The 13,204-nt window shown below is 48.9% G+C and overlaps 1 protein-coding gene across 1 annotated transcript in view; it reads left to right on the top strand.

The window, feature by feature from the left end:
• DCBLD1 (discoidin, CUB and LCCL domain containing 1) overlaps positions 1-13,204 on the top strand; it is a 112,323-nt gene that overhangs the window by 65,987 nt on the left and 33,132 nt on the right. The window contains exons 4-5 of the mRNA XM_075340022.1: positions 7,256-7,307; positions 8,792-8,864. Coding sequence (XP_075196137.1) covers positions 7,256-7,307; positions 8,792-8,864 — 125 coding nt within the window. The remainder of the gene's footprint in view (positions 1-7,255; positions 7,308-8,791; positions 8,865-13,204) is intronic.

The raw sequence follows: 13,204 nt of genomic DNA, 5'->3' as shown, positions 1-13,204 counted from the left end.
AGCGATGTGTAATGCTGCAGGAACGAGGAACAGCATTGCTACGTACGAGACGTTTTTTTTTGTTTGGACGACCTCTCCAAAACCAACAATTTTTGTCTCTTGCGATCATTTAAGGTCGCTCGTACGTGTTACATGCTGCGATGCCACTAACGACGCCGGATGTGCATCACAAACACCGTGACCCCGACAAATCGTTAGCGATGTCGCAGCATGTAAAGTACCCCTTAGACAATGGAGGCTCACAATGGAAGAGCACCAATGTCAGTAACATGAACTTCTGGGTTATTTATTTGCTATGTTATTTCCAGAATATTTCTGATTATTAAAGGTGTTGACTCGTCAGACGCAGGTGATTTATGGATCTGATTGACGTCAAGAACAAATGGCAATAACACTAGAAAAACTCAATGCTGCTTCATGTCTGTATATCTATAAAAAAAAATAAAAATACAAAAAAACTTAAATTATATATTTCTTCGGCGCTCCATTGGGAGACCCAGACGATTGGGTGTATAGCTACTGCCTCCGGAGGCCACACAAAGCATTACACTAAAAAGTGTAAGGCCCCTCCCCTTCTGGCTATACACCCCCCGTGGGATCACGGGCTGCTCAGTTTTCAAGCTTTGTGCGAAGGAGGTCAGACATCCACGCATAGCTCCACTGTTTAGTCAGCAGTAGCTGCTGACTATATCGGATGGAAGAAAAGAGGGCCCATGCAAAGGGCCCCCAGCATGCTCCCTTCTCACCCCACTCTTGTTGGCGGTGTTTGTTAAGGTTGAGGTACCCATTGCGGGTACGGAGGCTGGAGCCCACATGCTGTTTTTTCCTTCCCCATCCCCCTGAGGGCTCTGGCGAAGTGGGATCTTACCGGCCTCCAGACTCTGAGGCCGGGCTCCATCCACAGACCCGGAGATCCTGCTGGATACGGAGCTGGGTACCGTCAGGGACAAGGCCCTGCAACATTCAGGTACTCTGTGTCCCCGTACAGACAGGCACAGACACACTCCAGCGTTGCTGGGTGTTCTAGTGCGCCGGGGACAGTAGCACTGCGCGCTGGGGTTATACTCACTGCAGCTTAGCTGAGTGAGTTTATGTGTGGGGAACTACCGCGCCGGCCGCCACGGAGACTGCGGCGCGGCTGCGACTTGTGGTGCGCCGGGGACTTCGCGCCGACCGTGCTTTTACGACGGCAGCGCTTATAAATCTAGTCCCCGGCTTCTGCGGCCTAGTTACGTTTCGTTCCCGCCCCCAGCCCTGTCAGTCAGGGAAGGGGAGAGACGCTGTACAATAGTCAGCGCCGAGGGCTGGAGTCTTATTTACATACTCCAGCCCTCTCACTGAGCACAGTGGGACGCCAGTTTCCCGCTCTTTGTCTGCAGCACGCCCACGGCCCGCCCCTCTTCACAGGACGCCGGCAGCCATTCCTGCACGCAGTCTGAGCTGGAGAACGGACATAGCCCTGGGAGACCCAGACAGGGGATTCTGGCGACCACACACCCGCTGTTAAGCGGGCGGTAAGCAGCACCTAGGTGCTGACCCCACTAGTGCCACAGTGTTTGTTTTGTGTACTTTTGTCTGTACCTATATATTGCACTGTACGGTCGCTTCTTGGCTTATACCCCTATATTGCTCTGAGGAGACAACAGCATGTCATCCGCAAAAAGCAAGGGTGCCAAGGCACAGGCCTTCTATGCTGCTTGTACCGCATGTGAGGCTACTCTACCGGCAGGTTCCACTGACCCCCATTGTGTGCAATGTTCGGTCCCTGTGCCACTTCGTCAGCCGCAGTCTATGCTAGTAGTGGCCCAGGCAGAGACGCCTGTGAACCCTGCCCCGGTGACGGGGACAGAGTTTGCAGTTTTTGCTGATAAGATGTCTGTGACTATGACAAAAATTCTAGAAACTTTGCAGTCCAGGCCGGTCACTCAGACCATGGGCACTGCTGATTCAATGTTCCCCGGTCCCCCTCAGTTGGAACTAATCCGTGCTCCAAGGGGGTCCCAGGCATCACAGGCTGAAGGCTCTGACTCGGACGACAGTCCCAGGCAGCCTAAGCGAGCTCGCTGGGAGAGACCCTCGGCGTCATCACGCTGGTCAGGGTCTCAGCGAGAGGATTCTCTGTATGATGAGACAGAACTAGGTGATCAGGAGTCTAATCCTGAGACTGCTCTTAACCTGGATACCCCTGATGGTGACGCCATGGTGAATGATCTTATAGCGGCCATCAATAGACTGCTGGATATTTCTCCTCCAGCGGAGGAGGCAGCAGCACAGCAGGAGAAATTCCATTTCAGGTATCCCAAACGTAAATTGAGCTCTTTTCTGGACCACGCTGACTTCAGAGAAGCAGTCCAGAAACACCATGCTTATCCAGATAAGCGTTTCTCCAAACGTCTTAAGGATACACGTTATCCCTTTCCCCCTGACGTGGTCAAACGCTGGACCCAGTGTCCAAAGGTGGACCCCCCAATCTCCAGGCTTGCGGCTAGATCCATAGTTGCAGTGGAAGATGGGGCTTCACTTAAAGATGCCAATGACAGACAGATGGACCTTTGGTTGAAATCTGTCTATGAAGCTATCGGCGCGTCGTTTGCTCCAGCATTCGCAGCCGTGTGGGCACTCCAAGCTATTTCAGCTGGTCTGGCGCAGGTGGACTCTATCATACGTCCATCAGTGCCGCAAGTGGCGTCCTTGACCTCGCAAATGTCTGCGTTTGCGACTTACGCTATCAATGCGGTCTTGGACTCTACCAGCCGTACGTCAATGGCGTCCGCCAACTCGGTAGTTTTACGCAGAGCCTTATGGTTAAAGGAATGGAAAGCAGATTCTGCTTCCAAAAAATGCTTAACCAGTTTGCCATTATCTCAAGACAGACTGTTTGGTGAGCAATTGGCGGAAATCATTAAACAGTCCAAGGGTAAGGACTCTTCCTTACCCCAGCCCAGATCAAGCAAACCTCAACAGTGGAGGGGACAGTCGAGGTTTCGGTCCTTTCGAGGTTCGGGCAGGGCCCAATCCTCCTCGTCCAAAAGGACTCAGAAGGAGCAGAGGAGCTCAGATTCCTGGCGGACTCACTCACGCCCAAAGAAAGCAGACGGAGGAACCGCTTCCAAGCCGGCTGCCTCATGACTTTCGGCCTCCTCTCTCCGCATCCTCACCGGATAGAGTTCAGGTCGGTGGCAGGCTCTCCCGCTTTTGCGGCATTTGGCTGCCACAGGTCAAAGACCGGTGGGTAACAGACATTTTGTCTCACGGGTACCGGATAGAGTTCAGTTCTCGTCCTCCGCCTCGGTTCTTCAGAACTTCTCCACATCCCGACCGAGCCGATGCTCTTCTGCAGGCGGTGTGCTCTCTAAGGGCAGAGGGAGTGGTGATCCCTGTTCCTCTTCAGGAACGAGGTCAAGGTTTTTACTCCAATCTGTTTGTGGTGCCAAAAAAGGACGGCTCTTTCCGTCCTGTTCTGGACCTAAAACTGCTCAACAAGCACGTGAAAACCAGGCGGTTCCGGATGGAATCTCTCCGCTCCGTCATTGCCTCAATGTCTCAAGGAGATTTCCTAGCATCAATAGACATCAAGGATGCTTATCTCCACGTGCCGATTGCTCCAGAGCACCAGCGTTTTCTACGCTTCGTTATAGGAGACGAACACCTTCAGTTCGTAGCCCTGCCATTTGGTCTGGCGACAGCCCCACGGGTTTTCACCAAGGTCATGGCAGCAGTGGTAGCAGTCTTGCATTCTCAGGGACACTCGGTGATCCCTTACTTGGACGATCTACTTGTCAAGGCACCCTCTCAAGGAGCATGCCAACACAGCCTGAACGTGGCGCTGGAGACTCTCCAGACCTTCGGGTGGATCATCAACTTTTCAAAGTCAAACCTGTCTCCAACCCAATCACTAACATATCTTGGCATGGAGTTTCATACTCTCTCAGCGGTAGTGAAGCTTCCGCTGGACAAGCAGCGGTCACTACAGACAGGGGTGCAGTCTCTCCTTCAAGGCCAGTCGCACCCCTTAAGACGCCTCATGCACTTCCTAGGGAAGATGGTGGCAGCAATGGAGGCAGTTCCGTTTGCACAGTTTCATCTGCGCCCTCTTCAATGGGACATTCTCCGCCAATGGGACAGGAAGTCGACGTCCTTGGACAGGAAAGTCTCACTTTCCCAGACGGCCAAGGACTCTCTTCAGTGGTGGCTTCTTCCCACCTCATTATCACAAGGAAGGTCCTTCCTACCCCCATCCTGGGCGGTGGTCACGACAGACGCGAGCCTGTCAGGGTGGGGAGCAGTTTTTCTCCACCACAGGGCTCAAGGTACGTGGACTCAGCAGGAGTCCACCCTTCAGATCAATGTTCTGGAAATCAGGGCAGTGTATCTTGCCCTACAAGCCTTCCAGCACTGGCTAGAAGGGAAGCAGATCCGAATTCAGTCAGACAACTCCACAGCGGTGGCATACATCAACCACCAAGGTGGGACACGCAGTCGGCAAGCCTTCCAGGAAGTCCGGCGGATTCTGATGTGGGTGGAAGCCACGGCCTCCACCATATCCGCAGTTCACATCCCCGGCGTAGAAAACTGGGAAGCAGACTTCCTCAGTCGCCAGGGCATGGACGCAGGGGAATGGTCCCTTCACCCGGACGTGTTTCAGGAAATCTGCCGCCGCTGGGGAGTGCCGGACGTCGACCTAATGGCGTCTCGGCACAACAACAAGGTCCCGACCTTCATGGCGAGGTCTCGCGATCAAAGAGCTCTGGCGGCAGACGCCTTGGTGCAAGATTGGTCGCAGTTCCAGCTTCCCTACGTGTTTCCCCCTCTGGCACTCTTGCCCAGAGTGCTACGCAAGATCAGGTCCGATTGCCGCCGCGTCTTACTCGTCGCCCCAGACTGGCCGAGGAGATCGTGGTACCCGGATCTGTGGCATCTCACGGTCGGTCAACCGTGGGCGCTACCAGACCGGCCAGACTTACTGTCACAAGGGCCGTTTTTCCATCTGAATTCTGCGGCCCTGAACCTGACTGTGTGGCCATTGAGTCCTGGATCCTAGCGTCTTCAGGATTGTCTCAAGGGGTCGTGGCCACCATGAAACAGGCTAGGAAGCCCACGTCTGCTAAGATCTATCACAGAACGTGGAAGATTTTCTTATCCTGGTGCTCTGCACAAGGAGTGTCCCCCTGGCCATTTGCATTGCCTACTTTTCTTTCCTTCCTGCAATCTGGTTTGGAAAAAGGCTTAGCGCTCGGCTCTCTTAAAGGACAAGTCTCAGCGCTATCAGTATTTTTTCAGAAGCGTCTAGCACGACTTTCTCAGGTACGCACGTTCCTGCAGGGGGTTTGTCACATCGTCCCTCCGTACAAACGGCCGTTAGATCCATGGGATCTGAACAGGGTACTGGTTACTCTCCAGAAGCCGCCCTTCGAGCCTATGAAGGAGGTGTCACTTTCTCGACTCTCACAGAAAGTGGCCTTTCTAGTGGCGGTCACGTCTCTTTGGAGAGTGTCTGAGCTAGCAGCGCTGTCATCCAAAGCTCCCTTCCTGGTGTTTCACCAGGACAAGGTGGTGCTGCGCCCGATTCAGGAATTTCTCCCTAAGGTGGTATCCTCTTTTCATCTCAATCAGGATATCTCCTTACCTTCCTTTTGTCCTCATCCAGTTCATCGGTATGAGAAGGATTTGCATTTGTTAGATCTGGTGAGAGCACTCAGAATCTACATCTCCCGCACGGCGCCCCTGCGCCGCTCGGATGCACTCTTTGTCCTTGTCGCTGGTAAGCGCAAAGGGTCGCAAGCTTCCAAATCCACCCTGGCTCGATGGATCAAGGAACTAATTCTTGAAGCCTACCGTTCTGCTGGGCTTCCGGTTCCATCAGGGCTGAAGGCCCATTCTACCAGAGCCGTGGGTGCGTCCTGGGCATTACGACACCAGGCTACGGCTCAACAGGTGTGCCAGGCGGCTACCTGGTCGAGCCTGCACACTTTCACCAAACACTATCAGGTGCATACCTACGCTTCGGCGGACGCCAGCCTAGGTAGAAGAGTCCTGCAGGCGGCAGTTGCCTCCTCGTAGGGGAGGGCTGTTTTGCAGCTCTAACTTGAGGTATTATTTTACCCACCCAGGGACTGCTTTTGGACGTCCCAATCGTCTGGGTCTCCCAATGGAGCGCCGAAGAAGAAGGGAATTTTGTTACTTACCGTAAATTCCTTTTCTTCTAGCTCCAATTGGGAGACCCAGCACCCGCCCTGTTTCCTTCGGGATTTTTGGTTTTTTCGGGTACACATGTTGTTCATGTTGAACGGTTTCAGTTCTCCGATGTTACTTCGGATTGAATTTGTTTAAACCAGTTATTGGCTTTCCTCCTTCTTGCTTTAGCACTAAAACTGAGCAGCCCGTGATCCCACGGGGGGTGTATAGCCAGAAGGGGAGGGGCCTTACACTTTTTAGTGTAATGCTTTGTGTGGCCTCCGGAGGCAGTAGCTATACACCCAATCGTCTGGGTCTCCCAATTGGAGCTAGAAGAAAAGGAATTTACGGTAAGTAACAAAATTCCCTTCTTTATGTAAATATTAATGAATGCACACTTTAATGCTGTGGTTAGATGTGCCGATGACTAAATAACGAGTGTGCCCTTAGGCACACGTTCCTGACTATCATGTAGTGTAAACAGGTCGCTATTCTTCTAAAAGAAAAAAAAAAAAGAGCAAAACACTTGTTTCTGGAGTAATAATAATTTTTAAGCAAGCTTACTCGACAACACATTGTCTTATGTAAATAGGTGACGTGCTACTGATAACGTAATTTTCTATATGGCCCAATTTGTGGCCGGCCAGGCTAAACAGGCCACTAAATGACCGCAGAGTTCATGTAGCTGATCTGATGTCGTCCACAACCACAATTGACGCCCAGGATAAGATACAGAAGGTGCAGAGTGTATGATGCCTTGATGACACCATCTTCATGTGTATAGCTGGCAGCACATGGGGTGGAGGTACACGCTTTATGATATGGCAATAAACAGGATTCTGCTTCATCCAGTATTGTAGAGTACAAGGTGATCTAATCATATGTTTATTGATATTCTAGTAATAGTACACTGGGAACAACTGGCTAAAACTACATCTGACCATAGACATAAACGATTTCCCCCAATAAGATGAGCATTATTTAGAAATTGTGCAAACCATTATACTACTATCACCTTCTATGTGAATGTAAAGGTGATTTTTTTTTATTTTTTTTTTTTTCTTTTCCCCTTTGAAACCAGATTTAATCACCTGCTTGGCCCGATCCAACCACTTTAAGGAGACTGAATACAGGTAACATTTTATATCTTTTTTTTCGTTGATGCTTTTGTATGAGAATATTAGGAGAGTTCTTTATCATTGTACTGTGGCTACATTCTCAAATCCATATGTTGTCCGTTTTTATATGGCCAGTGCGTGGACTTAGGGTTTCATTGAGCTATACACACATGATTTTTAAAAATGGATCCATGTGTCTGGTTCTTGAGACTCAAAAGCATGTCTAAAGGCCGCTTTACACGCTGCGAAATCGGTACCAATATCGCTAGCGTGGGTACCCCCCCAATCGGTTGTGAGATACTGGCAAATCGCTGCCAGTGGCGCACAACATCGCCCAGACACGTCACACTACTTACCTGTCTAGCGACGTCGCTGTGACTGGCGAACCTTTCTAAGGGGGTGGTCCGTGCAGCGTCACAGCGACGTCACTAAGCGGCTGCCCAATAGAAGCGGAGGGGCGGAGATGAGCGGGACGTAACATCCCACCCACCTCCTTCCTTCCTCATTGCGGGCAGGACGAAGGTAAGGAGAGGTTCCTCGTTCCTGCGGTGTCACACGGAGCGATGTGTGCTGCCGCAGGAACGGCGAACAACATCGTACCTGCAGCAGCAACGATATTCGAGAATGGACCCCCATGTCACCGATGAGCGATTTTGCACATTTTTGGGACGATGCAAAATCGCTCATAGGTGTCACATGCAACAACATCGCTAAAGCGACCGGATGTGCGTCACAAATTCCGGGACCCCAACGAGATCGCTTTAAAGCGATGTAAAGCTGCCTTTATTATCAGCCTTTTTTGACTCTGCCATTACAGTCTATGCGACCTGTTAAACACAGATGAAAAATTAGGACACCCTCTGTACATCAGTATTTTAATTCATGTTTCATCTGTTTTTCACTGATCCATTGTTGAGTCAATGGATAAATATAATTTTGGACAGTCTACCTGCCTCAGTGAGGAAAATGGATGTAACATTGAGGCATTACAGATGACACATGAGAAAGGGTACTTCACACATCCATGTCTAATGGGTAGTTGACTGATGATAATAGAGAGCAACTGTATAGCCTATTTGCTAGAGCAATTGTGAAAGTTACCAAAACCTAGGCGTACCCCTTAGGTATACCATTCAGGTTTAAAACCGGGGGTGGACATATCATAGGTGCAGCCTGTGCAGCCACACAGGGACCCAAGAGGTCAGGGAGCCCATTTTTACCTCTAAAGCGGGTGTAATTGTGCATTTTGATGAGTGCTTGGGCTGCAGAAGGTCTATATATTGTTCTTGCCCTTTTCTGTCTGTGCCCGCCAGTGTTTAATACACATGGTATGCTGGTACGGGTCATACTATAAATGTATTCCTACCTCTCAGGCTTCCTAGACTGTTTTGGTTGAGTATAGACTCTACGTGATGTGAGGGTCTCTACTATGAAGTGGATCATACATGCATTTATGTTGCTTCATAGATTACTGAGGTTTTGTTTTCTTCCATTTGCAGCAGGTTCTGTCCCGCTGGCTGTAGAGATGTGGAAGGCGATATATCGGGGGATGTACAAGAAGGATATAGAGATGTAAGTATTCTTATACTTCTAGGTCTTAGATTTGGGCTAAATTGCAATGGATTGATTACGAGGAAATCACCTTTTCCCCTATTCCTGTGTAGATCCAGAATCAATGAACATCGGCATATAACATGACATTATAGTGCACAAGAGTTTTGATTTCATCCATTTATAAATATATATTTTATTTTCAGTCCATTCTGTTACTGTTCCTAATGATGGTAGTAGACGGTGAGAAAATGCCATAATTGAGTGGTGAGATTTATGGGAAACGCTTCACGTCAAGGTCAGGTGGCTGCAGTACAATACAAACGCATAGTCAATGGGTTTAATGAAAAGCTTGCAGGTACCCACCCGTCTTACTGGTACAGTCACCACCCAACCACATGAAGGAAGCAGAGATTAGTGACCTCTAAGATCTCACCTCTGTGTCACTTACTGATTGCTTGGTGTGTCCCAGAAGTCCTTTGAAGATACTCAGCTGACTCAAGAAACAAAACAAGAAGCCAGCAGATTGCCACACCTGACAATTATATATGACAGTGATCAAAATGACATTGGAGAGCTGGGTGCTCTCCGCGTTCATTAATTGGACTGTCTGCTTTCCCACAAAACGGTGACTGATCATTCCTAGTTTCTGTAGTTATATATAGACATTCAGGACATTGTTGTCTTGGTTTTCCATCTCAATGTTTTCCTTGTTCACATATATAGGAGCCCTATCATTTGACCAAGTACCCATCAGTACGATTCAGCAAGAATTTAGTTCAGTAATGATTACAAGTCAGTCATAAGACTAAAATTTGACCTCAGCAGCCACACGTGTTTTTCCCAATTTCTGAGAAATGTGACCTGGGGCCTACATTCCATCTATAACTGGTTTGTCTACATAATGACATTTTCAGTACGACTTAGATATGAATGGAAGAAATTCTCGGTGTGCATTTTTGCATTTTACCAGGGATTACTAGCTTGTGAAAGCTTGTTTCCTGCGTTTAAAACCTAGTTGCAAGGACAAAGACTCGTTGTGTTGACATCTTTGAGTTGCTAAACTATGTTCTTGACCTCGACCTTACACTGTGCTTTAGAAAAAAATGGTCATGTAAATTGTCATTTGTGAAACCCATTGTGATGTCATGGTATGTTATCAGTGGTTTTACATAGGACTGCTTGAAAACCTGGGCAGCACAGTGACTCGGTAGCTAATTCTGCTACTCTACTGTTGTAGGGGGTTTTCCTTTAATTCAGTCCCTGACTAAGGGCAACATCTGCATGTAGTTTTTGTTGGGCTGTGGTGTCAGTAAGGCTGCTTTCACACATCAGGTTTTTGCTGTGCGGTACAATCCGGCGCTTTGCAGAAAAAACGCATCCGTTTTTTTTTTCCCCGCCGGGTGCAGTTTTTCCTCATAGACTTTTATTAGCGCCGGATTGTGCCGCATGTACTTGCGTTTGATCCGGTTTTTGCCGGTTGTGGCAAAAATCGTCACTCCGGCAGCCGCACAGGACGCAGAGAGGAACCTTTTTTGCCAGCGGCAAAAAACCGCATAGCACCGGGTGCGGCGCCGTGCAGCATGGTGCATAATGAAAGTCTATGCATGCCGAATCCAGTGGCATGCATCAAATGCCGGAAGCATGTACCGGATTCGGTTTTTACTTCTGAGCATGCCCAGAAGTGATAAAAATTCATTGCTTGTCAGAAAATCTCTCTCTCTCTGGCCTATCGGTGCGAGTGGAGTGAGATAAAACATCGCATTCCACTCGCACCAATTCTAGACTGTGTCAGCACACGAGCGATTATTTTCTCAGCCCTAATCGGACCGAGGAAACTATCGCAGCATGTTGCGTCTGTAATGCAAGTCTCTTTTCTCTCGCCCCCATTCAAGTGAATGGGGCGAGAGAAAAATAGCATTGCACTCGCAGTACACCGGTGAACTGTGTGTGCAGAGCGAGAATGGAAGATAAATCCCTCCCTCCCCTCCGCAGCACCGGCCCGCCCGTCCTGAGAGCCTGGCTGCCCCTCACAGCTGTGGTCCGCTCGCACGGTCGGACCGCAGTCGCAGGGACACTAGCATGACACTCTGCTCCTGCTGTACTGCCAGCGCGAGCCGAGTGTGATGCAAGCATGGCAGTAGTGCTCCGTGTGGCCCCAGCCTCTCTCACTCTCACCCACTCACCGATCACCATCGTGGCGCTGCACGGCTGTCACACTGCTGGCGGCTTCTCCTGATTTGAAAATGCCGGCCGCCCATTATTCAATCTTGTATTCACTGCTTTCCCCGCCCACCGGCGCCTATGATTGGTTGCCGTCAGACACGCCCCCATGCTGAGTGACAGCTGTCTCACTGCAACCAATCACAGCCGCCGGTGGGCGGGTCTATATCTTGCAGTAAAATAAATAATTTAAAAAAAACGCGTGCGGTCCCCCTCAATTTTGATACCAGCCAAGATAAAGCCACACGGCTGAAGGCTCTTATTCTCAGGATGGTGAGCTCCATGCAGCAACTGAAGGAAGTCGTGCTGTCAGCGGTGACGTCACTGAGGTAGTACCTGTGTGTGTGCGGTGATGATGCGTGCGGGAGTGCCTGCATGTGCGTGATGATGCGTGCGGGAGTGCTGGGATGTGTGCGGTTATGATGCGTGCGTGAGTGCCGGTGTATGTGCGTTGATGATGCGTGCGGGAGTGCCGGAATGTGTGAGGTGATGTGGCGTGCGGTAATTTCGGGATGTGTGCGGTGATGATGCATGCGGTAATGTCGGGATGTGTGCAGTGATGATGCGTGCGGGAGTGCCGGTGTATGTGCGGGAGTGCCGGGATGTGTGCGGTGATGATGCGTGCGGGAGTGCCTGCGTGTGCAATGATGATGGGTTCTCTCTCTCTAAGAAATAGAATTGCCTCCATCAGATCCTCCTTCATGGATGACCTCATATCTGACCTAATAATTTTAAGGCTAGAGAACAACCTCTCTACACTAACTTGGGTTGGAGGCAAAGCCGTAACCACATGGGCAACATCTCTAACAAATTCCGGGTATAAAGGAATTGCCTCATGCACAGTCAGTGTTGATGAACGGTTGAATTTTTCTATTTCTTTGAGAGCAAGTGAAAAATTTTACTGAAATCTGGTCAATCTGCTTGCTATAGGAGACGGAGTGAAATTTTTTCCTTCCGGCAACGCTTTGCCTGCTCCATGTCATCCAAATACTTGTCAAAGTTACACTCCTCATCTGATGAGGATGAAGATATGGCAGCAGTAGCACTGTCAGGACCCAAGTCCTCTTGCGCCTGGCAGTCCTGTAGCCACTCATCCTAACTGCTACTTCAGTCAGAGCTTCTTTTCCTTTAGTAAGATGTTGATCATCAAGCAGTATACGATGACTTGGGTCCACATAAACAGCTGCCAGAAGAATGTTATTTTCTCTCTCCGTTTCATTGAAGCAGAAATGCCATCTGCAATTAAACCTACTCTTTGGGACAGGCAATATAGCAAGTTCTTCCACTCCCTTATGAAAATGCCAGGAGTTAAATCCTCAGTTTGTAATTTTTTAGTCACGGTAAATGGGCGATTAAGCAATTCCTTCAATTCAGCCACCTGTGTCCATTGACCTTCATTTAGGGTTACCTGAGGGTTCGCCATATCTATAAGAAATGGTTTTAGTTCAAGCAATCGCTCAATCATGAAATAAGTGCTGCCCCACCGAGTGTCTTGAACAACAATTGCACCTTTTCCAACACGTCTCTTCAAGATGGAATCAATTTTAGGGGTTCTGGCAGCAATAACCAATTTCCTCACTTTTCCAATCAGATTTCCAGCATGTCCCTCTTGCAGACTATCTCTTATTGCCAGCTGCAGCGTGTGCACAACACAGCGCATGTGATGAATATGAAAGTGTTTTGAAGCAGCTTCAACAAGATCATCTAATTCTAAAGTATCATTTTGCTGTTCTTCTGTTGTAATATCTGTTTGTTGCTCAGTTGCATGAGCAGCACTGTGGCCTTCCATCTCAAACATACTGAATCCTAAATCTTCTATCTGTTGTTCATTACTCTCATTCAGTTTAATTCTACTTATCATGTTTGAAGCATTGTCCGTTACAATAGCAAGAACCTGTTCTTTTTTGAGTTGATAATCTTGCAGAACTTTTTACACTAAGGCCTGGAGAAACTGGAGGCCTCAAAAACTGATCCTCACAAAGAATAAGCATGTCAGCTTATGTGGCGTTTTTCTAATCTGCTTTTGCTATTGAAAACATTATCTATGAGCTCAAAAACCTTTCAGGTGATGTGTTTTTTTAAAAAGCTGATCTCGCTTTTGCAGATGAAAAACATATCCTCAAAAAACGCTGTGTGTG

Source organism: Anomaloglossus baeobatrachus, chromosome 3 (assembly GCF_048569485.1).
Source record: "Anomaloglossus baeobatrachus isolate aAnoBae1 chromosome 3, aAnoBae1.hap1, whole genome shotgun sequence".
NCBI lineage: Eukaryota > Metazoa > Chordata > Amphibia > Anura > Aromobatidae > Anomaloglossus > Anomaloglossus baeobatrachus.
This window is presented reverse-complemented; position numbering and strand designations above follow the sequence as displayed.